General features: G+C 41.6%; 1 protein-coding gene across 3 annotated transcripts; it reads right to left on the bottom strand.

The window, feature by feature from the left end:
• Positions 1 to 5310: 5310 nt before the first annotated feature.
• Positions 5311 to 13290, bottom strand: atad1a (ATPase family AAA domain containing 1a). 3 transcript variants are annotated; one of them, XM_076731433.1, is made up of 10 exons: positions 13207 to 13290; positions 12169 to 12369; positions 11987 to 12085; positions 11744 to 11864; positions 10356 to 10556; positions 9592 to 9698; positions 9302 to 9391; positions 8751 to 8801; positions 8380 to 8552; positions 5311 to 7153 (listed from the first exon to the last, which is right to left on the bottom strand). In XM_076731433.1, the coding sequence occupies exons 2-10, from the start codon at positions 12340 to 12342 to the stop codon at positions 7024 to 7026; spliced, it is 1146 nt and encodes a 381-aa protein (XP_076587548.1). In that variant the 5' UTR covers positions 12343 to 12369; positions 13207 to 13290; the 3' UTR covers positions 5311 to 7023. The 3 variants fall into 3 exon arrangements, with proteins under 3 accessions (XP_076587548.1, XP_076587551.1, XP_076587550.1); XM_076731436.1 differs by having other exon boundaries at positions 13199 to 13215; XM_076731435.1 differs by lacking the exon at positions 13207 to 13290 and adding an exon at positions 12721 to 12810.
• Positions 13291 to 24474: the final 11184 nt, after the last annotated feature.

Raw genomic sequence — 24474 nt, 5'->3', positions numbered from 1 at the left:
GGCCACTTGTGTATCTTGCTGTCTCATCACGCACCATTATGCCTGGGAGCCCATCACGCTGCCTGCAGCCTGAGTAAACATTCAGTTAGGGCCATTATACTAGCATCAATATAAACATCATAGCTGTAATAACATGCATAATGATGGAGTGTAAAGCAAATTCTGCTGAATTTAAAGGAACCTTAATGATCATGGATCCGAATCCAAATGAATATACAAAACAATATTTTGACTATGGCTAGATACCCCAAAGGATTTTACCAAACATAGACTGTCGATCTCATAAGTCCACAAAATTTCATTTATGGCCTTCTGTTCCCATGAGTTTGTCCTAGGATGGATGTTTTCTTCTTTGTCTCTGGTATATTACCATCATTGAGGCTTTCTACTGAAACTTCAATAAAAGCCTGTGGCCCATCAAGCCAGCAATGATGACACAAGGCTCAGTCGATTTGCTTAGACATTTTTACATGATGTCAACACATGAATCGCACCATTTGCTGCTGCTGCTGCTTTACAGCATCCTGGTTAAAGGTGAGTGCTGCTCCTCTGGATTATGTAAGTGGCTTTCACTTTGGTACTGTAGCAGCACACACAAATAATGACACAGGAGCATCGTCGAATTGTTCTCTTCATAACCAGACTCTGCAGAGACTGGTCTGGGAGGCTTATGTGAGACAAGACCTCTTCAGACAACATGCAACCAAAGAGTCCCTGACCTACTGGGGCTGCTCTTAAGCCCCTGTGGCGGCAGGATCTCGACATAGGGGTGGGAAACTACACCCGGATAGTTTGTTACAGTTACTGCAATTAGATGCAGTAACTGTAGCAAACTGCATTTTTTACAGTGTATTTTACAATGTAATCGGCAAGACAATGACTGCACACTAATGTCATTTAAAAAAAGCAACAGATTTTCAGATTTTCCACGTTCTCACTTGGTTTCCTGGGGTTTCAGAAAATTCTGCCATCACTGGCCTCATAAACACACAGTGAAAACATTTTTGGATAGGCACCATAAGACATAGTGGTTAAAGCCAAGTTAAAATGAAGCTGCTTAGCTCCTGAATAGCTACTGTTTTCAGGGATGGAAAATTGACACTTCATTAATGATTTGTCTCCACAGCTGCAACAACCATACTCAAAGAGGCTATGCTGTTTCTAAATACCATATATATGTATGTATATATATGTATGTATGTATGTATGTATGTATGTATGTATGTCATCTCACACACACACACACACACACATAATCAGTATATATATATATATATAAACAGCTGGATAGTGGTGCCTGGGGACCAAGAGACTGAATGCCGTTGTCCAATCTCCTCGGACGCTATTAGCATTACTGTCATTACATAACGTTACTGACATGTCACTATGTCGATTCAGATAAAATCGCTGTTGTTAATTTAGTCGGTAAATAGGTTAGATACATGGCTGTACTCATAGAGTGATGGATAATTATAGTCCTCTTTTTCATTATGCAGCCAAGATAAATTTTGACTTAAGATTGGTTTTCCTCAAAGAACAATGCATAACGTTTTACCACCTTCACTGTACTGACAGTGCCGTTATAATGTTACAGAATATTCTCTTGCAGTTCTTCTTCTTCTTCCTAATATTATTACTATTTGTTTATGATGAAGATAACTGACAGTTATTGCTCACATCTTAATGAATGAATTTCCATCTGTAGTTCCTAAAAGGCCTCAACAGATGGAATCAGGACCGTGAAGCTGCATTCCTGGTAGTTAAGCCTCCCTCACTTCTCAGCTGTTCAGGGGACAATGTTCACTGTGTCAGCATCTACAGTGTGAAGATGCTTGGTTTTTTTCTTATCCATAAAATAAAATAATCTTGTTATGAATTTGCTGAAAGCTAATTTTCCTCTTTCTGTTCTCATGTCTGTCCCAGGGGGAGCTAATAGGTATAGATTACCTATACTGCCAGACAGGAAGGGCCCAGCAGGATGTACATCCTGAGTCAACAGGGACTGATGAGATGCTGGAGGATGTAGGTGCAGAAGAGGACTTGGAAGATCAAGGCTGTAAAGATGCTGGTCTGGACTCCACCACAGGGCTACTGGACCTGTTCTCTGGCCCATCATGTGTCACCACCAGTTCCTCTCCCCACCACCCTCACAATTACTCTCTTTAATGTTGTTTGCCTACCTCTGTATGAGTGAATCCACAACTATTAATCCAACCAGCCAGCCAGTCAAACCAGCACGGATGAGAAGTGGGACCAGACATAGATGGACAAGAGCAGAAAACCTGGAACTCTTGGAATGCTACCAGACAAGTTACCCTAGAAAGAGGGGGTACATACAGAGAATGTGGGATAACTGGATGTTTCAAAACCCAACATCTAGACTAACAATGAAACAACTGCTAGCTCACTGATCCAATATCTGCAAACGACAGTTGCTATCACAACTAGAGATTGAGGTACAACAACAATGTTGCAGCAAGGTGGAGCCAGGACGACAGGTGAGAGGGGAGGTACAACCATCCTCCCCACTCTTTGGGACTGGGTATCAAACCCCAATAACTGACACCTTTAAAGGCAACTGACCTGACGTTGAGGATCATGGTTAAGCAAAGCACCCGGCACCGCAGGACACAACCACCACAACTGAGTAATAAAGTACCCTGCTTGAAGATGTGAATGTAGTACGACAAACTATTCCTACGAGGACCATTACAGAGCAACGGTGCAACACGAGGAACTCTCAGTAGGGAAGAAAGGGACTCCCAGAAAATATCACCAACTGTTCTTACCAGAGGCACTAGAGACTCACCACTGCAGTTCTGCATAGGCCTGAACCCCCCCAGCCATATCATCAAGAAGAATGGCTAAAGAAGCAGAGCGACCATCAGCCACCTCCTCTACATGGATGACATGAAGCTGTATGCCAGGAATGAGCAAGACATCAACTCCCTGATCCACAGGTCCAGGATCTACAGAAACGACATTGGGATGTCATTCAGACTAGATAAATGTGGGCGGATGGTATCAAAGAGAGGGAAGATGATCAGAACCTACCAGAAGGCAGCTTTGCAGATATAAAAAAACAACAAGAGAATGTTAATAAGAAAGCCAGATCAGTTATTTTCCTGTTTCCAGTTTTTATGCTAAGTTGTTGGCTTGAACTTCTCATCTAACTCTTGGAAAGAAAGTAATGGGAAATACATTTATTACCCAAAAACACAAAATGATCAAAAAACAGCATAAATCAACACTGTCCTCTCACCCGACAGCTCCTCTCTAAGACTCCTTGAACCCTATTTGCTAGTGTGGAGCTTTTCAGCCCATCATGTGCTTATGCAATATGGTTTTGTGAGTTAGGTCTACTCCAGTTATAAAACCCTGAACATCAGCAGGCAACTGGATATCCTGCTGTGAAATGTGGCAGGGATAACAGCTGCCGCTGATTTCTCTGGGCTCGCTCGATCATGTCCAATGGCATAGAAGCTTTCAGGGGACTGTCACAGAGCAGAGTGGAGCCATTATACACTCTCTCCACCACTCTTATCAGATGGGAAAAAAAGCAGAGACCATCAGACCAGCGCTGAGAGCTGCTGTACTGACAGACCATGGCCAGACAAAAGTGAATCTATCTGTGCCTGAGCTCTCTTCTCAATGGGAAGTCTTTGACATCTCCAGCCAGCTGTGCTGCGGGGGAGAGCTGCTTCCATCATGTTTATCGACTGGGAGCTGTCCTCTAATTGAAAAAAGCTGGAATGGAGACTTTCAGTTTGATTCCCTTTTCATGAATAACTCATCAATAGCTTTATGAATAACTAATCAATGACTCTGAGTCAAAGATCAGACATGTATCCTTGCGGAACTTCGTTAGAGGAAAACAGCCCAGACTTTTCCTCATTAAAGACTGAATTGTAAATATCACCTTATCATCTGTCCACGCGACACAGCAACATATCTGCACTTTTTGGCATCACTTGCACAACAAACACCCATCGTTCTTAAAAATACACGAGCTCACTTGCCTCTGTGGGGAAATCCCAAACCACAACGAGGCTTTGGGGCTTAGATGAGATGAATGGGCTTGGAGTGACCTTGTGCTAAATACTACTGCGGCATCATAAACACTGGTGAGTGCGATGCCTATTTGCATGTGCAGAAACAGAGAAGGAACAAACCTAACAGTGGTGCCTAATGTTTAGGAAAGTGAACTGTTACTGGGGAGTAAATACTTCACCCAACAACCCCCACTCATTACACGGACTGCACACACACGTAGGCTGAATTGATTAGTATTATGAGAATAGTTAAACTGAGTATTTCCCTGGTGTGACTGTGTGTCATGAATGTTAAGCAGAGGTACTGTTACGAAAGGAGTGTGTCCCACAAATCCCTTCCAACCCTTCGTGCATAAATAAAGGACAGCAAAAGGTGTCGTTCTTCAATAAGGTATACTTTGACTATTTATGAATGCTTAATAGACGGCTAATAAGCCATTCATAAAGACAATTCTTGATTAGAATCTATTAGATGTTCATATTTAGAGTCACATCCATGTAACTTAGCTGTCTGTTAAAGTTCAACACTACACTGGCGGTAAAAGCATAGGCACAGGAAGTGGCGGGCTGTAACCCCCCCAATGGTAGCTGCTTAGAATCTTAGATGCAACAGTAATAATGTTAATTATCAGTAAACACAATGTAATGTTCTGCTACCTGACCCAGCAGTGGTTAGGTGTTCGTGTGCGGCGTAATCTGAGCTTCGACAGCGGCCAGTAAACCTGGATGAGCCATAATCATTACCATATAGCTGCTGTCACATGAAAACCCTGTAAATCCTGTGAGGGTTTTTCTAATCATTTGACGTGATTTTGCATAGTCCTGTCGAGCAGCTAATTCAGATTTCATGACCTTAGAGCGCTTGGCCAGACAACCATTAAAAGCTAAGAGTGCAATTTAAAAATTGTCTGGCTGTCAGCGAGTCCTGAAAGGTGGACTTATTAGAGATGCAAGGCTTTTGTTAGATACTGGCAGTAGAGCTGGAGCAAACAGCAACACGGTGGACAGAGTAGAAGTTTGATTACAGCCAACAACGACCTCTTAATGCATGCCTAAAGGCTACAGTATCTGACTGCAACATCTGCACAATGTATGAAGAGTTTACGATGATTGAGACACCTTTTTGGAGCCAAAAAAAAATTAAGGAAAAAGAACGTTATTAATAAAATTATCAGTGGGGTAAATATGCTAATACAGAAAATTCATTTGAGTAATCATTAGATCTGGAATAATATCCAGAAAGAACGAAATATTCACATTTGGGAATGATGAAATTTATTACATTTAATAAGACTTGAACAGGACAAAGACAAACAGGTTGAAATCCATGCAGAAATAAATGAGGTAACATTTTGCTGGTTGAAAAAGGATAAATATTTTCTTCTGTGTCATTTAATAAATACACTTTACAGTACATGGCTAACGTATCATTTTCCACACATACACACCGCTGACAGAAGAATAAACAGGAACTGCAATTAACACTTTGTATCCACAGATTTTAGTCTCTTGGAACATAGCTGATTAACCTGATGAGTGATTTTACATTGAGGGAAAGCATTTACACAGGTGTTACCTTCCTCCAAGAAAGGGAGCCTGCAGTGACACAATTGTTTGTTTACATGGCAACATTTTGACCTTTTGCTGTCACCTGAGGTTCTCTAATGAAGAGCAGCAAAGAATAAGCCAGCAAGGGAGAAATGATCCAGTTATCAGGGTTCTCTGTTTCATTGTCTCATCATAATCCTGTATAAGTGCTCGACATGACAGCGGTCCATATCTCAGTGGCAGGACAGTGAAGCTACAGTGCCACCACGTGGTCGTGACTGCATGACAGGTGTGCCCTTGCTCGCTAAGACTGCGTGGGAGAAAGGTCTGCACAAGAGCCACGAACAGATCTGTGAACACATGCTGTGGCCATGTGGCAAATAATGATGCTTTTTATACAGACGGAAGGCAGGAAAAAAAAAACATGTCGCAACCACTTGAGACTGACAGCTAATTGAAAGTGAATTTTAAAGCCACGCTCTCCTTAAAGTGAGAATAAAAGTAGACTGACACTGAAAACCCTGGTGTGTGTTGCAGTGACAGATGCTGCTGTCAGTCGCCGATTGATGCGCAGAACGGAACATGAAAAGTTTATTACAAAAGTGTTCAAAGCAAAACAAAGGATACTCCATAATGACAGTAATGACAAAATAAATATGACACTAAAAAGCTCTTTGTGAAATATTTCACAGAGTAACAGTTAATTTCAGCTGCATTTAAAGTCCTGGCCTCAACTCTAACCCACATTTCCAAACATGCACACATACACACAGTGTGATGTGACTTGGGGCACCGGGATTAGCTGATTCACTTCTTCCAAAGTACTTGGATGATATCACTTTAAAGTCTTTGATATTCAAACATGTGGTTGCCCAAAAAAGAAAGATGATAGTGATGGTTGGTTTAAGGATTACTCTGGTCTGGACTGCAGACTCTGAATGAGTCTGAATGAGTCATGAATGATGAGTCATCGTGCTTCCTCCCCTCTGGTCATGATCAGGTGGAAGTCAGAGGTGGGTATATGAGACTTTACAGTGGTGTTATGGTTTGTAGTATTACTAGCAGTAACTTTGGACAGATTCCTAAAGTTTATGAAAAAGGTTTTCTCCTCTTCCAGACTACTTTGATGTCCCCTTCACAAGACACATTGACTAAATCTCTGCAACAGAGCTGTTCACTGGCTTCTAGGAGACGTCAGATTTCTGAATGTATTTTTACTGTACACATGCAGCAGGGTTGAGCTGGAAATGAGCATGCTCAGAACAACCACTGCCTGGATAAATAAACTTTAAGAACAGGATGGCTGCTTGCTGGTTTTTCCAACTGCACCTCTGACATGTTGGAGGAGCCTCCGCTCGGTGACTTGGGACACACCGTGGACGCTGTGCAGAAATGTTTCCTGCCGGTGGTGCCGTGTTGGTGGTTAGTCCAGGGGGACCTCCGCCACACTGGGTAACCTGAAGGCTGTGGCCTGCTTGGATTCCTTCATCTTGTCCAGGCCGAAGAGGAGGTCCAGCTGGGTGACTGGCCGCAACCTCTCCTCATCTACAGGTCTGGGACAAAAGACATCACAGGTGAGACACAGAGGACCACAATTCCACACTGCACACCGGCTGTATAAAGCATGTTCTATACAATGACCTTTGCAGTGTACTGTCATAGATACTTTAGATAGAAGACACGTAAATTGTTTGCACAATCAAAGGCTGCACATCATTTTTTTCCCTTGTTAATTAGAGACTGTAAAATGCTTTTCTAAAAATGTACCATGTATCTTTCGTTTTCTGAGGTGTTCCTGAAGCTGTTTCACCTCCACCCAGTGTTTCATTTTTTTTTTTTTTTCACCTGAGCAGCTCCTCCATTTCCTGCATTGGCAGTGTGGGAGAACATCTACAGCCCACTCAAAAATCAAGAGTTTTGTAGTGTGCGTACTGATGGTTTTGAGTAAAACCAATTTTGTCACTTTTCAAGTACGAACACACTACATACTCAAAACCAGCTGAGAATTTGCATGCACTGTGGATTTGGCGCACAGCTACTGTCTTCTGGTCGTTCCTATAATATCTTTCATTCGATCTCTGACACACATTCCTACTTGCTGTATGTGTAGTCAGTTTTATGCTGTTTATTTTCATAAGTGCTGCACTGATCACAGAGAACTGCGGCAAGGCTGCGTGTCTGCAGTGAGCTCTGAGCCATGTTTTCTGCTTCCTTATATGAAACAACATGCTGATGCCTGGCATCATAACTGCAGAGAGCTCAGCTATGAGTTCAGTGTGTAGAGAGCTGAAAAGCAAAAGTTCAACATATTTCTTCTTTTAGCAATAATGCCTTCCTCCAAGAGGGGTTACAATAGTTGCTTAGCAACAGCTGAAGCATGGGTTAAACAGATCAGATATTTAGCCTTTTATAAGATATAAGAAATCCGTCAGATCAACCTCTGATACCGTCCTATTTAACGACACAGGGCGCTTTGTGAAAGAACGGCACACTGCAGTAGCTGTGCATGTGAGGAATCGCTCTTATTCTAAATGTCCCATGGTGACATGGCTTCTTTGTAAAGAAGGCTGAAGAGAAGGTTTGATTTGTGGGAATATTCAGACAAATTTAAAGTTACAGAGAACCATTTACATCACTCAAAATAATAGTGCTATCGGCTGTCACAGCCCCACACTGGTCTAACCTCAAACTGTTCAGGCAGGTGCTGTCGATAAACAAAGAGCTGCTCGGCGAACACAAGGGCTATGGCATCTTGTGGGTGTCTGAATATGAGTCATACTTTTCCTCCTCCTGGCAGTCCTGCAGCTGCTGAGCGATCTGCCTCATCTGCTCCTTGCGGACGTAGTCCCGCACTCGGTACATGGCAGCGTCGCGGCAAAGCTCCCGGAGGTCGCTGCCAGAATAACCCTCCGTCTTCTCAGCAATCTCCTTCAGATTAATGGCGTTGCTCAGCTGAGCAGAAAAGCAGGACAGCAATATGAGACCATCGCGTAGAATCAATGTGTTAGCGAGTCCTTGGCTGTGTTTACTTTAATGTGATTTGACAGTGAAAACACAAGTGTGAAATGGTCTCTGAGAATAACAAAAGAGAGCGCTGAATAGAATGATTTCCTCCACAGCTGACAGGAATGAAAAGAAATCACATCTCACATTTTCTCCTGCTAAAATCAGCCTCAGGATGTCCTGTCTTTGTCTTGTGTTCTGCAAAGACAGAATGACAGAGGTTTTTCACTTGAAAAGTAAAGCCTATTAACGTACATCCCATGAATCAAACGAAGCCATGTCCATCAATTAGCAGCTAATCGCCAGTTTATAGACTTTTTAATCATCAGACACTGTCTCAGAGCCAACTGCCTGAACACAGCATTCATCAACAATATGTGTAAATACATTCAATGTTTTGAAAGTCTTTGATCCTTGTTCTCTTTTACTGTTTTCTCATCAACATTTATTTCTGACATAAGGGACTGTTTATTGTACTAGTTTAAAGATAGAGCCGCCGCTGTTTGTGGTTTGGACAAGAGCCAAAAGACAATCTGAGACACAGTTCGGTGTGTTGAAGCTGTGCTCTTTTACTTTATGTGCCGCTGGAAGCACTCAGTGAAACACACCATTTCAATCACTAAACAGAGATTAGCTGATGATGTCGTAAAAAGAGGCTTATCTGGCTGTTTTTCATGGTGGATGTGTGTGAGTCTTACTGGCAGGCCAACATGAAAAGTGGTAGGCATCCTGCGTAGAATTGCTGTATCCACGTCCTGCGGCCTGTTTGTAGCTCCCATCACCATCACCTGTAACCATAACAGTCATGTGAATACACTTTGCTGACAAAACTCCCAGGTGCATTTACCCTGCCACCTGTGCAACAGGTGCGATATCCTGCATGCAAGAACAGGAGCTTCTTTTCAAAGACAGTCCTGAAGACCCAGCAGAGGAATGATCTAATCTGGTGGGAACATTACTGTGTAAGAAAGAGTTCTGGCTGTGTTACCTGGGTGGCTGAGGAAGTGTCCAGGCCGTCCCACAGGCTCATGAACTGGGCCTTCATCATGGCTGTGGCCTCGTGGTCCAGATTGGAGCGGGTCCTCAGAAATGAGTCTAACGCACAGGAGACAACGAGCAAAAGCAGGGAGAATTTACACAAAATTCATCTGCAGAACAGACTGAGAACGACAGGTTGAAATCAGTTTGGGCAATTTCATGGGGATGAAATAGGATTAGAGTGATTTGCTTGTATATTAGCCTGATATTGCCCCTTTAATAAAGAATGGATTTAAGTCTGTGACGTTATTGTACGCCAGAGAGAGAGTTGTTTAAACTTTGTGGGGGGGTGGGGGGCGGTGGCGGGGGCTGGGGCTGGGTCGCTGTTCTGAAAACAACAGGCAGTTGGAGCAGCAGCAGTGACTGAGACGCAGCGCCTGGTTACTACAATCTGCAAAAATTGCTCTCTTTCTAGGAGTCATAAATCTGAACACATGGATATGACACACACACTTTCCAAGGATATAATTATCTCTGATGTCCACTGCAAATAAGAATCCACAAATACATTTAGAAATCATAGCAAAAAGCTCTTTCAACTGTCATGAACACGTTGCAAATGGACGTTGCTAATAGATTTGACAAATTTGCAAAATATAAACAATATCTGCGTTTTAAAACAGTTTCTGCTGGAAAGAGTAAAGAGAAAGAGAAATCACATCTAACAGTGTCATAAACAAACACTTTCAAAGTAAGAGCTCCTGACGTGCTCACCAATCTCATCGATGAAGACGATGCAGGGCTGGATTTTGACAGCCAATGAGAAGACAGCAGCAGTCAGCTTCTGTGATTCACCGTACCACATGTCTGTCAGCGTGGAGGCCTGAAGGTTGATGAACTTACAGCCCGAGGCTTTGGCTGTTGCCTTGGCGATCATGGTCTTCCCACATCCCGGAGGTCCAAACAATAAAACACCTGCAAGACCAAAATATGAAGTTTCTTCAGAGCACTCATGTTCTTTACTTGGACATATTATTCAAACATGAAGTTGAATACTTATATAGTATGTCTGTAAAATATGGCTATTCGAATAAAACAATACAATGCTGTTTTTACACATTTCCCAGTTTACAGACTTCATTGAACTCATATCAACTACACTGGCCACTGTGGAGACTTTTTTCCTTACTTGGTCTTCTCTACCACATGTACAAATGGAGAATTTGGCCCAATTTACTGCATACCTTTGAAAAGTTACATGGTATAAACAAAGACTTGAGACTCGGAGTGCAACTAGGTTCCCAAAGCAGCTAATTTTGGAGGTTGACTCATCCTGAAGCTCTGTGTAAAGCTTTGTGCCAAACAGTAAAAACTCTCAACAGACAATAAAATATTCCTCCAAGCGATCAACTGCTGCTCGGCTGCCAAGTGCACAAATCTTGACAGATGCTTTGTGGCAGACAGCTCGAGATGGAGGCACAATGCACTGGGTGGCTTTCTAACAATAATGTGGAAGAGGATAATATGGCTAAGAGACAAACTGATGAAGTTCATAATTACTCTGGTATCTGCAGTTTGTCCAAGTCATGAATCTTAAAACCTGCTTTTATGTTGGCGAGCTTCTGATGCCGAAACTGTTAGAATTCATGATGCTGCCAAGAATTGTAACAGTATAAGACCTCAATCCAACCAATATACATGTTTTACTGAAAACCAGACTGAGTGCAGTAAATCCCTGAGATTAGCAGGAAATGAAAAAGATGCAGTGCAGACCGGTCAGATCACCCGTTAAGGAGCCAAGGACATGCTGACAGTACTGCCAGATGATATATGATGTTTATTTATTTCTTGTAATGTAAGATTTTCCTTTTGCCTTGTGACATAAAACTTTGTCTTCTCTAAAATTACGGGAACATGTAAAAAGAGCAACAATTCCTACGCAGTCGATCTAATGTGCATGGAAACACCCTAAAACTAAAATTGAAAGGAGCACTGAAGATGAAATAATGGCAGACATCAACGTGTAGTTTCCAATCCATAAGTACATCACTCACAACTACCGTAAGACGTTCATCTTATTTTGTTCTATGTTAGCATTTATTTTAAAAATTAGGTGTCAAATTTGACTGTTGTAGTTCTGTTCAGGTGACATGCTGTGGTACCTTTAGGAGGCTGAAAGAGTTTGGATCCAGCTAAAAGATGTCTTTTCTGAAAGGGCAGGATGACTGTGTCTTGCAGCTCATTTATGACCTCATCCAACCCGGCGATGTCTCTCCAGGACACCTGCAAGTGTAGAGCAGCGTGAAAACGTCTGTCAGGGAAAGTGCAATGATAACATAACAACAAACAAACAAAAAAAAGGGTTAAAATGGATCATTTCCACATCATGGGCTGACCACTGTTACCTTCATAGTTTGTGGATCAACTAGGTGAGATGCAATGTTCATCTCATACTCTGTCAGTTTGACCCCCTCCACACCGATCCTCTTCATCAGCTGTTCTGCCTGGAAGGATAAGATACACACCTCAGATGAAGACACAAGAAGGTAACTGTGCAAAATGCAGCTTGTGTTTATGTTCTATATACCCTTTTCTTGGCTTGGCTTTTCTGTTTGGCGGTAGGGTCCATAGCTTCTACAACCCATTTGATGCTGTAGTAAGTCGCTGCACCGAAGATGGTCAGCCTCAGCAACATGCCCACCACTTCATTCCTGGACAAGGGTCGCATCAGGGCCTCTCTGGGGAGATCTTTAAAGAGCATCTCTGCTGGCTGATGTCAGTCCATTAGCTGGATAAAGATGTAGAGAAACAGAGGAATAAGACAGACAGAAACTGGAAAAAATAATAGTGGTACAGTTAATAATGTGTGCAGTCACACTACATGCAGGACAACAAAGGCAGAAACAGAGATTATGTGTGCATTTAAATCCAGCTGGTGGAAGCATCGTTTCAATCTGTGGCGTGAACTAAGATCCTAAATTTAACAAATCACACTATTTAATGCAGTTTCCCTATATTAAAATGGTTATATTGTGTGTAAATAACATTTTGCCCACGCCTTATGTTCTGGCTGACCAGCAAAATACACCGTGAATGCCAGTGAGCAGAGTAAACTTTACATTTCATGAACGTAACTTACTGCCGATTGGTTAAGACGAATGCCGAATTGAAGAGCGGCTCACGGTGATCAGCCACAGATTGTACAGACCGCTGTTTCTGACGTGTGAACCTTAACATATGTGCAGGAGAGCACTACTTTATCAAATGTAAGAAGGTTAAGCGCATAGTAACAGTTCCCAACTCAAAAGCTAACCCAAATGCCCCTTGTTTATAATATTAGCTAATAACCCTATTTGAGCATGTTATTTACATGCCAACACAACGTCGATATTGTAACGTAATAATTACATCCATGGTTCATTACCAAGGATTAAACAAGTTAGCATCTCCAGACAGGTTCAAGCTAACACAGCTGCAACTAGCAAACACCAACCCGTCACTTTAGCACTACGAAATTTTGATATAAGCCTAAACAATAAGTAAAATATTTTACCCATACTCTGTATGCTGGTACACATAAATATGACATCCCTCGTAAGATAAAAGACAAAATTGACCCACTTACTGAAAACGGAACCCAATAGAAACGAAACGAAAGTGGAAAAAGCACAGTTAGCATTGTGCGCTGCTCAACATGAGTCGGGTAGGAACAAGCGCCTGGGTTCCGGCACTCTTTTCCTTCCACATGGTGAGTGAGCAGACATGTTTCATACAGTCAGCCACTGGATGGCAGAGCTTACACACAGATAATACACATATCAGCACCATGGACAGCATCTACACTACAGCAGGTACATCATAGAAAAATAAACTGAAAGAAATTTAAGAAAGAAATCTATAAAGAAATGTTAGAACTCAAAAATGTTGTCAACACATGTTGGGCTACCAACCATTTATTGATTTACTGGTGATTCGGTGTCCATGAGGGATTGAAGTAAAACTTTTTAGGCAAAGTGATTAGATTGATTTTGAGGTTTGTTGAAAATATCAAATGCTGTAATGATCATTTACTTAGCTTGTTATTTAACTGTAAAAGGATAGATGGTTTGATTAAGCAAAACTGTCATTCTAAATGTTAGAAGTGTTGAGTTGTGGAGGAATACATTTGTTTGATGTAAAAAGGGGAATATGTGTGTGCAGCTTATCATATTGCATACAGATGTAATGTAAAATCATTTCTATTTTTCAAAATATTTTCATATTCACACAAATTATGCCAAAAGCTTTTTTGAATGTATGAAAACTTTGCCTATCGTGCCACAAAATGTAAGACCCTCCACTATCTTTTGAAGCAGAATATCTTGCTGTGGATGGCTGTGGACCTGGATTTGACTGTGATTAGACACCATATACCAAGCATGTCCTGGGGACGGCTACATGTGCACGTAGCCTACCCCAGTCTGGTAAACGGCTCGACTGTGAAGCCCTAATCTGTGTTTGGTTTCCACTCATTTCCAGTGCTGTCTGATAATAGATAATTCAGTCTTCTAACAGCAGCCTCAAAGATAAGGCTGGAACAAATGGCCTTCTCTTGCAAGCAATTTATCACACATGGGCCAGAGGGATTGTTAATTGTCACAGATTGTGAGCTAAATTTGAAAATGCTGTTACAGCTTGTATCCTGGTTTCTGCTTCACGCTTCCACCAGTGAAACACACTGAGTAACACTGCTGAGAAGAAAATGAAGTACAGAGGTATAAAAACATCTACTGTAACTCCATAATTTCCAACTTTTTACAAGAGATGTTTTAATGAATACATTGGTTCCTTTGGGTATTTTCCCCGAGACTCACAGCTCTTGCATCAACCTGAATGCTGCACCTCAAGCAAGAATAAACAATAACAGTTTTCAGCGTAGCGTTCACCTCACAGTCCACAGGAGCTGTAGCACAGTATGGCCTCGTTTACCACATGTCTCTGTACGCATAATTAACTGGATTTTGAACAATGTGTTATAAAAGGGAGATTGTCTTTTCTTAATTTTTTATTTTTTTGCTGTGCACTTGTTGTGTTGGTTAAAAAGCTTCAAAGCCTCTTTCTCCTTTGTAGTCCAATTAGGTGTCCAAATTGGATGCAAAATTCCATTTAGCACAGTTCCAGCTTTAAGTGTCCAGTGGAGTTAAGTCCACCCTTGTTGAGGAAAATGGCGCACAAGCTGCTATTGCGCACACCTTTGGCTGTGAAAATGCTTCATAAAAAGCTTTAATCCGTCTGCACTGCAGCAGTGAGTCCCAGGAGATAGCAGCCTGACAGGGCCATTTTGATGGGTCTGGGCATGAAAGCGCAGGCTTGTGTATCTGCAAAGTGCAGCCGGGGCTCCCACAACGCCTTGCACCTCGCCCAAACAACCACTCTCAAGCGGGTGGGACCACAAAAACACATTCAGCTCCCATGGCTGTCACCACGCCATGGCTGAAACAAAACTTGAAACTCTCTGCTCTCAGCTTTTACAAGCCAAAGCTGCACTCTTTTGAGAAAACAGGCCACCAGCTGATTATTTTGCAGCAAGAGATACAAATCCCTGTTGATAGGCAGTGCTTAGGCCATTGTTTTTATTGCATGTACTCGTCAAGTTATAATTCAGCATTGTTTCATGAGTGTTAGCAAACACTGTGAATACACATCTACCTTTTAACTGCACAAGTTATTAAACACTTCACTAAATGCTGGTCACACACACACACACACACACACACACACACACACACACACAGCAGTTAATTACCCTTTCAATCTTCCAGGAAGAGATATTATCTTTGGCAAGATGAATGATTTTGGAGTGGATTATTTATTTGCCTATTACCCAGAGGAACCAAATGGATTTATTTTTGTAAACACTGGAAGTGGACTGCTCACCAGAGTATATGCACTTTTGAACATAAGTGGACTGTATTTCTGGTCCAATCTGTAGTGGATTGGGTTTTGTCTTATATAAGGAAGACAGACAATAAGAACAACTTCTGAGTTGGCAGGCTGTGAAAAATTCCTCTCCCTGGAGTTTATCGTATAGAAGTCTTGGTCTCATCAGTAAGACCTTCTAATGGACCACTTAGCTCGTGGAAAAACACATGCACAACCAGGACCTACATCCATTTATTAACGGCTTGTTTAGATGTGTAAGTGTAGACTTGATAGCTTATTAGTGATAGTGATTTATTGCCAAATGAAATGGATAAACACCAGCCACAGGGATCTTTTGCAACCAGGCAAGTCAAATACGGTTTTCATTACTGACTTGTAACTGATCGATAAACTATTTGTAAACCACTATTACAAGTATTAGTTTGAACTTATAGAGTATTTAGAAAGAATTGGAAATCATCAGAAACTGATGCAAAAACATCAGTTATGCGGTTATATTCATAAAGAAACAGCATAAAAACATTCAACCATTGCCCTTCCTCTATCACTAGTGTGCAGTTCCTGGTTGCCCTTTTTGGCACCTATCAGCTGCCAGCTGTTCAGGGACGTAATATAAATGATTCATGTCTATTATTTGACAAATAGGCCTATCGTCGTCATTTGGCATAGACAGAGGAATGAGCAGGCGAGGGATGCATAAAAGAAGCGATGTCTGGGTGAGATTCAGTACCGCGCAACAAAGGGATTTCACATGGTGCTGAGGCTCGCTCGTGCATCCCGCACTCTTTGTTCATTCTGCCAAGGTAACTCGCGCAAGTCGTCAACCCACCAACAACGCCAGAGGAAGATGATTACAGCTGTAGTTACAGACTGACAGCCTTCTCCAGTCTCCTCGACTCTGCGAGCCTCACCATGGTTACAGAGACAACAGCAGAAAAAAAAAAAAAAAAAGCTTAAAAAGGAGAAATAATTTGTTTTCTCCTTCTCCTCCATCACTGGAGACAGGTGAGAAGGCTATGCATTCCCAATGGCACATCAATCCCTGCATATAGATTAGGTTGATTTCAGGCTTCTTGTTCTGAAGGGGAAATTTGTTTGGTAAATCAGTCAGGAGGAATTTTGTGGTAAATGTAAATGTTCTGAAATACTTACAGCAGACGATGTGTTTTTTCATGCTGTTTTAAAAAGCAGCAAATTTTTTTATTGTTTTTGAAAGTAGGGTTTGACAGCAGACTGATAATAATGATGACATTTGGTATCAGTTGTCAACATCTGTGAGGTCAACAATGGAAACCCAATTATCCACTGAAACTAAGGATTACATTGTTTAACAGTGACAAGAGGAAGAACCCACCATGTATCATGCTACTGTAGCATAATAAAACATATAAATCTCCAGTTGAATGTCACGATCACTCATAAATGAAAAGGGTAACAATCATGCAACATGTTTTTTTGACATTTAATCTGCTCAGCTGACGGTTTGTGTCGGGTTGACTGAACACTTTTATTGAATGTTCATTGTCTGTTTGTGTTTTCCGAGGCAATTATTAGCCTGCATCTCCAAAGGTCATGCCACATTGCGTGCACTAAAGAAGGTCAAAGGTCAATTGTTCCATCTAGGGTTCCATTCTGTGCATTAATTACACACATTCCCATAGTGACGTATGTGACATTTGCAACTATCGTCATTAAATGCAATGGCAGCAGTGACTTGACAGCTTGAGATGATCTAAATTCATGCTGAAATAAAATCTGACATTCATGAACTTTACTTCCATTTCAACTCACTCTTCAAACTCTGGTCTCTGCTCCTCATTTCACCTCTGACAGGTGTGATATATTCATTTGGATGGCTCCAGGTCTTTTACATAGTCATCAGTTAAAGAGATGAAACACTATACCAAAAAAACAGCATGAGAGGAGAGTATTAGATTAAAATGTCTATAATGTGCTGACATGGCTATTTCAGAATATTTAGTTGTTTCAATGAGGCCTGTCAATTCATAATAATTATTGCGATTTTGTACACTGTTGCTCTCTTGTTATTGGTATTTCCACACTGATTCATTAAAGGAACAGTTTCAGATGTCAAGAAATCCAGGAACATTATGCCTGTACCCTAAATATGAAGCTAGAGTGAGTGGATGATGACTGAAAGTAGGGGGAAGCAGCTGGCCTGGTTCTGATCAAAGGTAAAAATATCCACCTACTAACTCTCCTAAAGCTCACCACTTAACAAGTTAATTAAGTCTTGTTTGTTTAATCCATCAAGAGTCTTCTCAAAATGTCAAACTATTGCTTTAACTTAGCACAAGCACACACCAACACACACCATGAGTCTATGAGAAACATAATATACTCATGAACAGTTGGGTTTTTCATTCAGTACTTTGTCTGAGAAGCACTTAATAGGAAAAATGTTTCTGACATTGACCACATGAGTTTCACTGACACAAACCAGCTTCAGCCAGCTGAAACTTTCTCACTTGCAGCTGTCAAAAGGGCAACTAAGACAGCAGGAGCAGTGCCAAAGCTTCACCACACCGCCTCCACACATCCGCCATGGTTACAACCTCACCACTCACCTGAAAAGCTGGAGCTGTCTCCATAATCTCCACCTGGCATGAAGCATTGTGAGCTGTGGAAACAAAATTGAAGTGAACAGTCCCAATTCCTCAGGTAGATTTCAATAAGAAAAGCCCCAGGGGTGTAGGGGGGCTGCTGTCTGCCTGCGTGTGAGAAGGATGGCAGTGGTACGTGGGCCTCTAAAAAGCATGGGCATGGCAGAGCTCCTCTGACAAGGGGGACGTTTAAGTTCAGAGCGTGTGAGACTTGTCCCGTCGAGTGAAAACAATTGGCCAGTTCCAGCTCCCATTCATCAAAGTGACAGCACTTGGCCACGTGGAAATGAATGAATAAATAAAGGAGAACGCATTCAGTGTGCAGATGAAGTGGAGCCTGCTGGGCAGACGCTGTCAGAGAGGACTGTCAGTATGTATACTATTCAGCCCTTGTTGGCAAAATGACATGACTGAAACGCTCCTTGCATATGGCTCTCTCCTCTCCACCACACATCACATACAAATGATTTCCCTCTTTCACCTCCCATCGACTGATATTGTAGCCCCTACTGGGCTGCTGTCATGGTTGGGCTGTTGTGTGCGCACTGACAAAAACAGGAGCAGTTGACCTCGGGGAGCTCAAGCATATCAACATCCTTTTCTGGCGAATAGGAGAGTATCTGTATGCACCCCATGTGGATACACAAAAGTATGCTTCACCCCTCACTGGCCTGCTCTTGAGCTATGACCTGCCATACATTCATTATTGATCACGGCTTTCTGTTGCCTAGTTACCTTTAAACATCCATGCTGGTGTACAAGCCTCCTTCAATGTGCAATTCACAAGAAATAAGAGGGTCTTTGATAAGGAGGCAGCCTGTGCTGCTGAGGTTGTACTGTAGACACATTGAGGTCATCTCACTGCATCCTTTGTCTCTGTTATCTTTAGAGTGAGGAAAGTTGAAGAAATCACTGGGAATGCTTGCTGCAACCCGTTCATGCTATTCAAGCAATTGAGGATGCTCCAAGTAAATGCAGATGCTCTATTTGAGTACTTTAAGTGTAGTTTTTATGTTTCAATTCCAATGTAGGCATCCTCCCTTTGTGGTTAAGGAGCTGTGCAACATTTGGAGAAATATTTTTCCTTTCTTGCTGAGAGTTTGACAAGAAGAAGATCGATACCACTTTCATGTCTGTACAGTAAATAGGAAGTTAGAGTTAGCAGCTGTTAGCTTAGCATAGAGGCTGGTACTAAGGGAGAAACAGCTAGCCCGAATCTGTCCAAAAGTAAGAAAATCTGCCAACCAGCAATTTTAAAGCTCACTAATAAACACATTATGTCTTATTTGTTTAATTTGTACAAAAATTGAGGTAGAAAATAAAAATGCCAAGTTGTGGTTTTACTGGCCGGTATGTGCCGAACTATTTCAGGATTGCTTTTTCCAGTCTTCAAGCTAAGGTAAGCTAGCCGGCTGATGGCTTTGGCTTCACATTTAGCATACAGATGAGATGCCATTGGTATTGATCTTCTCATCTAACTCTTGGCAAGAAAGCAAATAAGAGTATTTCCCCAAATGTCAAACTCTGCCTGTTTAAACAGATGCTTTAAGTTTGCAGGAACTCTGAAACCGAGTTATCTGGCAACAGAGGCCTGCGAACGTTTCATCCGTATTGTTTGTCATTCAAAGTGAGTTCAGATGCATCATTCACTTCTAACTTTCTGTAGGATGCCTCGGATCAATCCATCATCACAGGAATGAAACAGAATTGAACAAGCAATTTCTTTTTTCCTTTGTGAGGACAAAAAGCTCTTATTTTCCTCATGAGCTGGCTCCCTCAGCCGTGGAATATCATTCTGAGAGTGACACCTTCATCATAAATTACATACAGGCAGCATGATGGTACCAAACTTTAGCCTGGGGTAAGCAGTGGGTGGTGCAGGGAGTCTTATGCTGCTTGGCTGCACAGGGAACCATATTGATTACCACTCATGTTTCTTTTGAATCAATCTCCATCACCCATTGGCCATTTTCTCCATTATATTTCATTTGGGAAGACGGATGATGGAGATGGCTGACTGCGTGTATGCAGCCTGTCTGTGGCACTGCAGAGATTCCATCAGGAGATTTAGCATTGTCTCCATCACACCAGGATTGGCTATTGGAAGGCGGCACATCACTGTCACTGCAATCACCCTCCATCCTCCGCCATCCTCCCTCACTGCACCCCCTGGGGAACCAGAGAAAACATTTACTTTGGCTGATTAAAACCCCTGCCAAATAACACTTCGGCACCTCAGTGATAGATTGTTCTTTCTCTATATATAGCCATACACATTGTATGTGTTATACTGTTCATGTATATTTGTGGTGAAAGAGCATTTTCTGGTTTGATGTGTCTCTGTGAACCATTGATGCATCAAATCTTTCCTGAGGCACCTCTGAAATAATAAAACATTTTCCGTGTCACTCAATGTCCAAGAACAATAAATATTCCTCCACATTTTTTGATTTATGCTTTGATGGGAAATTAACTCAAAAGTCATGTACCCCGATCAGAGACATTTGTCACCATGGCAGCAACCACACACGGTATATTTATCCTCAAACACAATCTAACTTTTGATTGTTCCTCAATAAGCCACGGTTGTTGGATGCAGGCTCTGTGTGAACCGGATCTCACTCAGCTGGTGTCAGCCAGATTTATTTTTCCTCCCAGCACTCGAGCTCGGTCAGCGCTCAGCTCAGCCCAAACCCCCTGGTGCTCTCACCAATCTATCAAGTCCATCAGTGTTTCATGGAGCCTGGGGGACACTGGCTGGCAGCCCGAATGAGCTTGCTCTTCCTCCTCCTCTTCCTCCTCCTCCTGCCATTGCCTCCTTTGCCCGTGCAACATGTCTGAGCCAGAAAGGCCTGACTGTTCGGATTTCTCTCCACAGGTAGAGTGCAGGATGTTTTCTCACTGAAATGTTGGATACCCTCAGATCTCCTCTGGGAAAATGCTAAGTAAAATAATAATAATAATAATAATAAACAAATGAAGATCAAAGTGCTTCACATAAAAAAGACAGAATGAAAAACAAGGATAGAAAATGACTTGATAATAATAATAATTAATGCATAAAATCTGTTGTGTTTAGAACTTCAGCTTCACTAACTTGTTTTAAATTCAAAGTAAATCCACAGCACTTAGTGTAGACAGCTTCTGTGCAGCTGAAGCAGCAGACCTTCCTCAGTTTGATGAGGCACCAGCGTATCTTTGAAGGAGTACAACCAATAGCATTTTATTGGCAGGTGTAAACATAACTGGCATGCAGGCGCACATGCATGACAAAAACCAATGATACAAAACATCAGCTGTTTCAAAATGTGCCTTTGTGTACCAGGCAGCAGCTGTCACTGGTCATCAATACACATTCATTTTCTGTCAACACATTTGACCCAACGAAGTAACCTATTGTGAGAGATGTCTGAAAAACAACAGGCATCTAGTAGCTACTTTGGCATTCCACAAACTACAAAGAAACATCAAACCAAACCCGAGCAGAAGAGAAGACTTTTCTCTGAAAAGAGGCTCCGAGATGTGCTGTTGCTTGAAGCTGTGATGAGCGCACCAAAATGTGATGCAAGATATGTTGTTTGCATCCACATCTGGCAGACAAAACGGTTGTGTTTTATACAGACTGAAAAAAATCCAGACATCCATTATTGGATACACACAAAAAGAGCAAGAAGCACACAAATGTGGCACAAGCTATTGCTAACGAACATGCTAGTCAAGCTGAAAAGTCCAGTCGCCCTCTTGCTGAATGGTTCAAGTATCTTCAGATATCTTCAGTTCTAACATCTTGAACCCATTTTCAGTGTGTGGTGTGTGGTTTATGAAGGAAACTTCTGTGTCGGGTTGATGCCCTTTTTTGCAGAATGGAAGGAGGACTCCTATTTAACAGTGATTTATGTTTTATCGTTCATGATCTTTGGGCAGCTGCTGAGCTCTAAAGGAACACATTTACACAGACTGTGATTATGTTCTCAAAAGGTCACCACAGTGAAAAGTACTTGTAATCATGTATCATGTCTAAAATCAGTGCGAAGTGGATTAGGACTATTTTATGAGGTCCTGGCTCTCTCTCATAATGCCTCTGCGCTGACCATGACCAGAGGCATTATGTTTTCTGGTTGTCCGTCCATCCATCAGTCCCATTCTCATGAATGCGATTTCTCAAGAACACCTGGAGGGACTTTCATTACATTTGGTACAAATGTTCACTTTGACTCAAGGTTGAACTGATTAGAGTTGGGTGGTCAAAGGTCACTGTGACCCCACAAAACACATTTTGGGCCACAACTCAAGAGATTCATTCTCTAATTATGACAAAACACATTCACACAAATGTCTCAGGGGATAAAATGATGTCATGACATTTTATATGACAAAAGGTCAAAGGCCAACTTCACTGTGACATCATAATGTTTTGCAAAAACTCTTTTCTGGCCATTATTCAACACCATAACTCAGGAACAGGGAGATTATGACCATATTTCACATTTGGTCAGATGCTGAATTGGTGACTCTAATCTTGGGTGTACAGGTTGAAGGTGTGTGAAGCATCCACATTTTCAAATTTGTAGCCTCTTTGCAGCAGTGTTGATATTTGAAGTGTTGTAGTCCACCACAAACTGCTGGCTCTGCTGATATTGAGCTTCAGGTGATTGTTGTTGCACCATGCGATGAAGCTCTCTATCAGTCCTCTGTACTCCTCTGGAAAAATAGTCTCTAAGTGAAGACAGCAAGTTTCTCACTGGACATTATTCACTGGAATTATACATGTTAATATAGTGATAATTTCCATTTTGCCAAAAGTCTTCACTTCAGACTACAACATGGCCGGTTGGTGGATTCATTCATCTGTGAGGCGTAAAGTCTAGTTTTCTTGTTGCTTAGTGACGGGTTCATGAGGAGTTTTTGAAGGATCATGGACCTCTCACACTGTGGTGCCAACCAACTCATACATTTATTTTTGTGACCCTCCAAGGGCATTTAAGGAATTGTTTCCTGGGATGAGAAGGCTAAGGATTAAGCTGCTTTGTGTTGCACCTTAGAAGTGAAAGTATGTTCTACATACCCTCAGTTCAAGTGAAGATAAAGACAAGATTAATGCAGTTTGTTCATTTCCACAAACCCACAAGCCTCTCAGTCCCTAAAGGTGTATGAACTTTAGATGCATCACTCATGACAGGAAGAATACTAAACAACAAGAAATGTTCTGACGGCCCGTCCGTGTCTTGTTCATTTGACTATTGTGCACTGTATTCAGTGCACAATCTAAGAGTGGTATCAATCTTCTTATCTAAGTCTTGTCAAGAAAGTGAATAAGTGTATTTTCCAAAGCTAATGAACAAACTATTGCTTTAATTGCTCCTGCATTGCGTGCTACAATAAACCGCTAACTGTGAACAACTACTTAGTCATTCTAAAAACACTAATGGACCACTGCATCATTAAATTAGTACCATCATGAAAGACATCAAAACTCCATGAGTAATGAACTAAATGGTTCTCCCGTGGGTTATTTTTTGATAAAACCCAGCCTCCTCTTGGGCTGAAATTAAACAAAAGCTATTAATCTCTCATAAATAGCTACAGACACATAAACTGCATGCTGTGCCTTGATAGTAGAAGGAGAAAGTTCTGATGTGCAACTTTTCCCTCGACTGAGCCACACCAACCTGAAAAATCATCAAATCTGAGTACTCCTGTGGAAAAACAGGAGGCATTTCACTTTATGTAAACACTGGTGAGGGCAGTGGACATGAGGACTATGAAAAAGGGCCAATATGTACGAGCTAAATAGTGGATAACAATCATTACATGTGCCACAAATGCCAAACATTTTTTCTTTTCACTGATATGTGTCTCTGAAGGCTCATGTAAACAAACAACACTTGTGAAACTCTGCCTATTTAAAGCTGCATGAAGTACTTTTTTTTTTGGTCATTGGGGGCAACGGAAACAAGCTGTAAATACAAAACTTACTTGTTAGCAGTTGCTTAATTTCACCTCCAGCAGATATAGAGACAATATTAGTATTCATTTTGAGTCATGTTTATTGCCACCTGATGAATCTGAGTCTAATATTCACTTTCTCTGCACTAACGTCTGGGAAAAATATGTGTCTCTATAGCTGCTAAATGCTCCATATGTTCACCAGCTATGCGCTAATTGTCTGTCTGTTGTTAAGTGCTGGGCAGGTAGTGTAGAGTGGGATTATTTCTGCAAATATCTGATGGTATAATGCATGTCAAAAAGCACTGCTGTGCATCTGAAGCACCACCTGCATGCTCCTATCATTCATATCAGAAAATGATCCTGGATTAATGGATCTGAGAGCTGAGATGTGATACTAA

The sequence above is a fragment of the Chaetodon auriga genome, chromosome 5 (genome assembly GCF_051107435.1).
Source record: "Chaetodon auriga isolate fChaAug3 chromosome 5, fChaAug3.hap1, whole genome shotgun sequence".
In the NCBI taxonomy this organism is placed as follows: domain Eukaryota; kingdom Metazoa; phylum Chordata; class Actinopteri; order Chaetodontiformes; family Chaetodontidae; genus Chaetodon; species Chaetodon auriga.
Note: the sequence above shows the minus strand (reverse complement) of the source record. Positions and strands in the feature narration are given on the sequence as shown.

Excerpts from the sequence above, each read along its gene's own strand:
- atad1a (XM_076731433.1), bottom strand. The coding sequence starts at position 12,342 with ATGCTCTTTAAAGATCTCCCCAGAGAGGCCCTGATGCGACCCTTGTCC. Across the intron at positions 12,086-12,168 it reads AAAGCCAAGCCAAGAAAAGG|GCAGAACAGCTGATGAAGAG; the intron begins GTATATAGAACA and ends TTATCCTTCCAG. Across the intron at positions 10,557-11,743 it reads ACTCTTTCAGCCTCCTAAAG|GTGTTTTATTGTTTGGACCT; the intron begins GTACCACAGCAT and ends TTGGTCTTGCAG.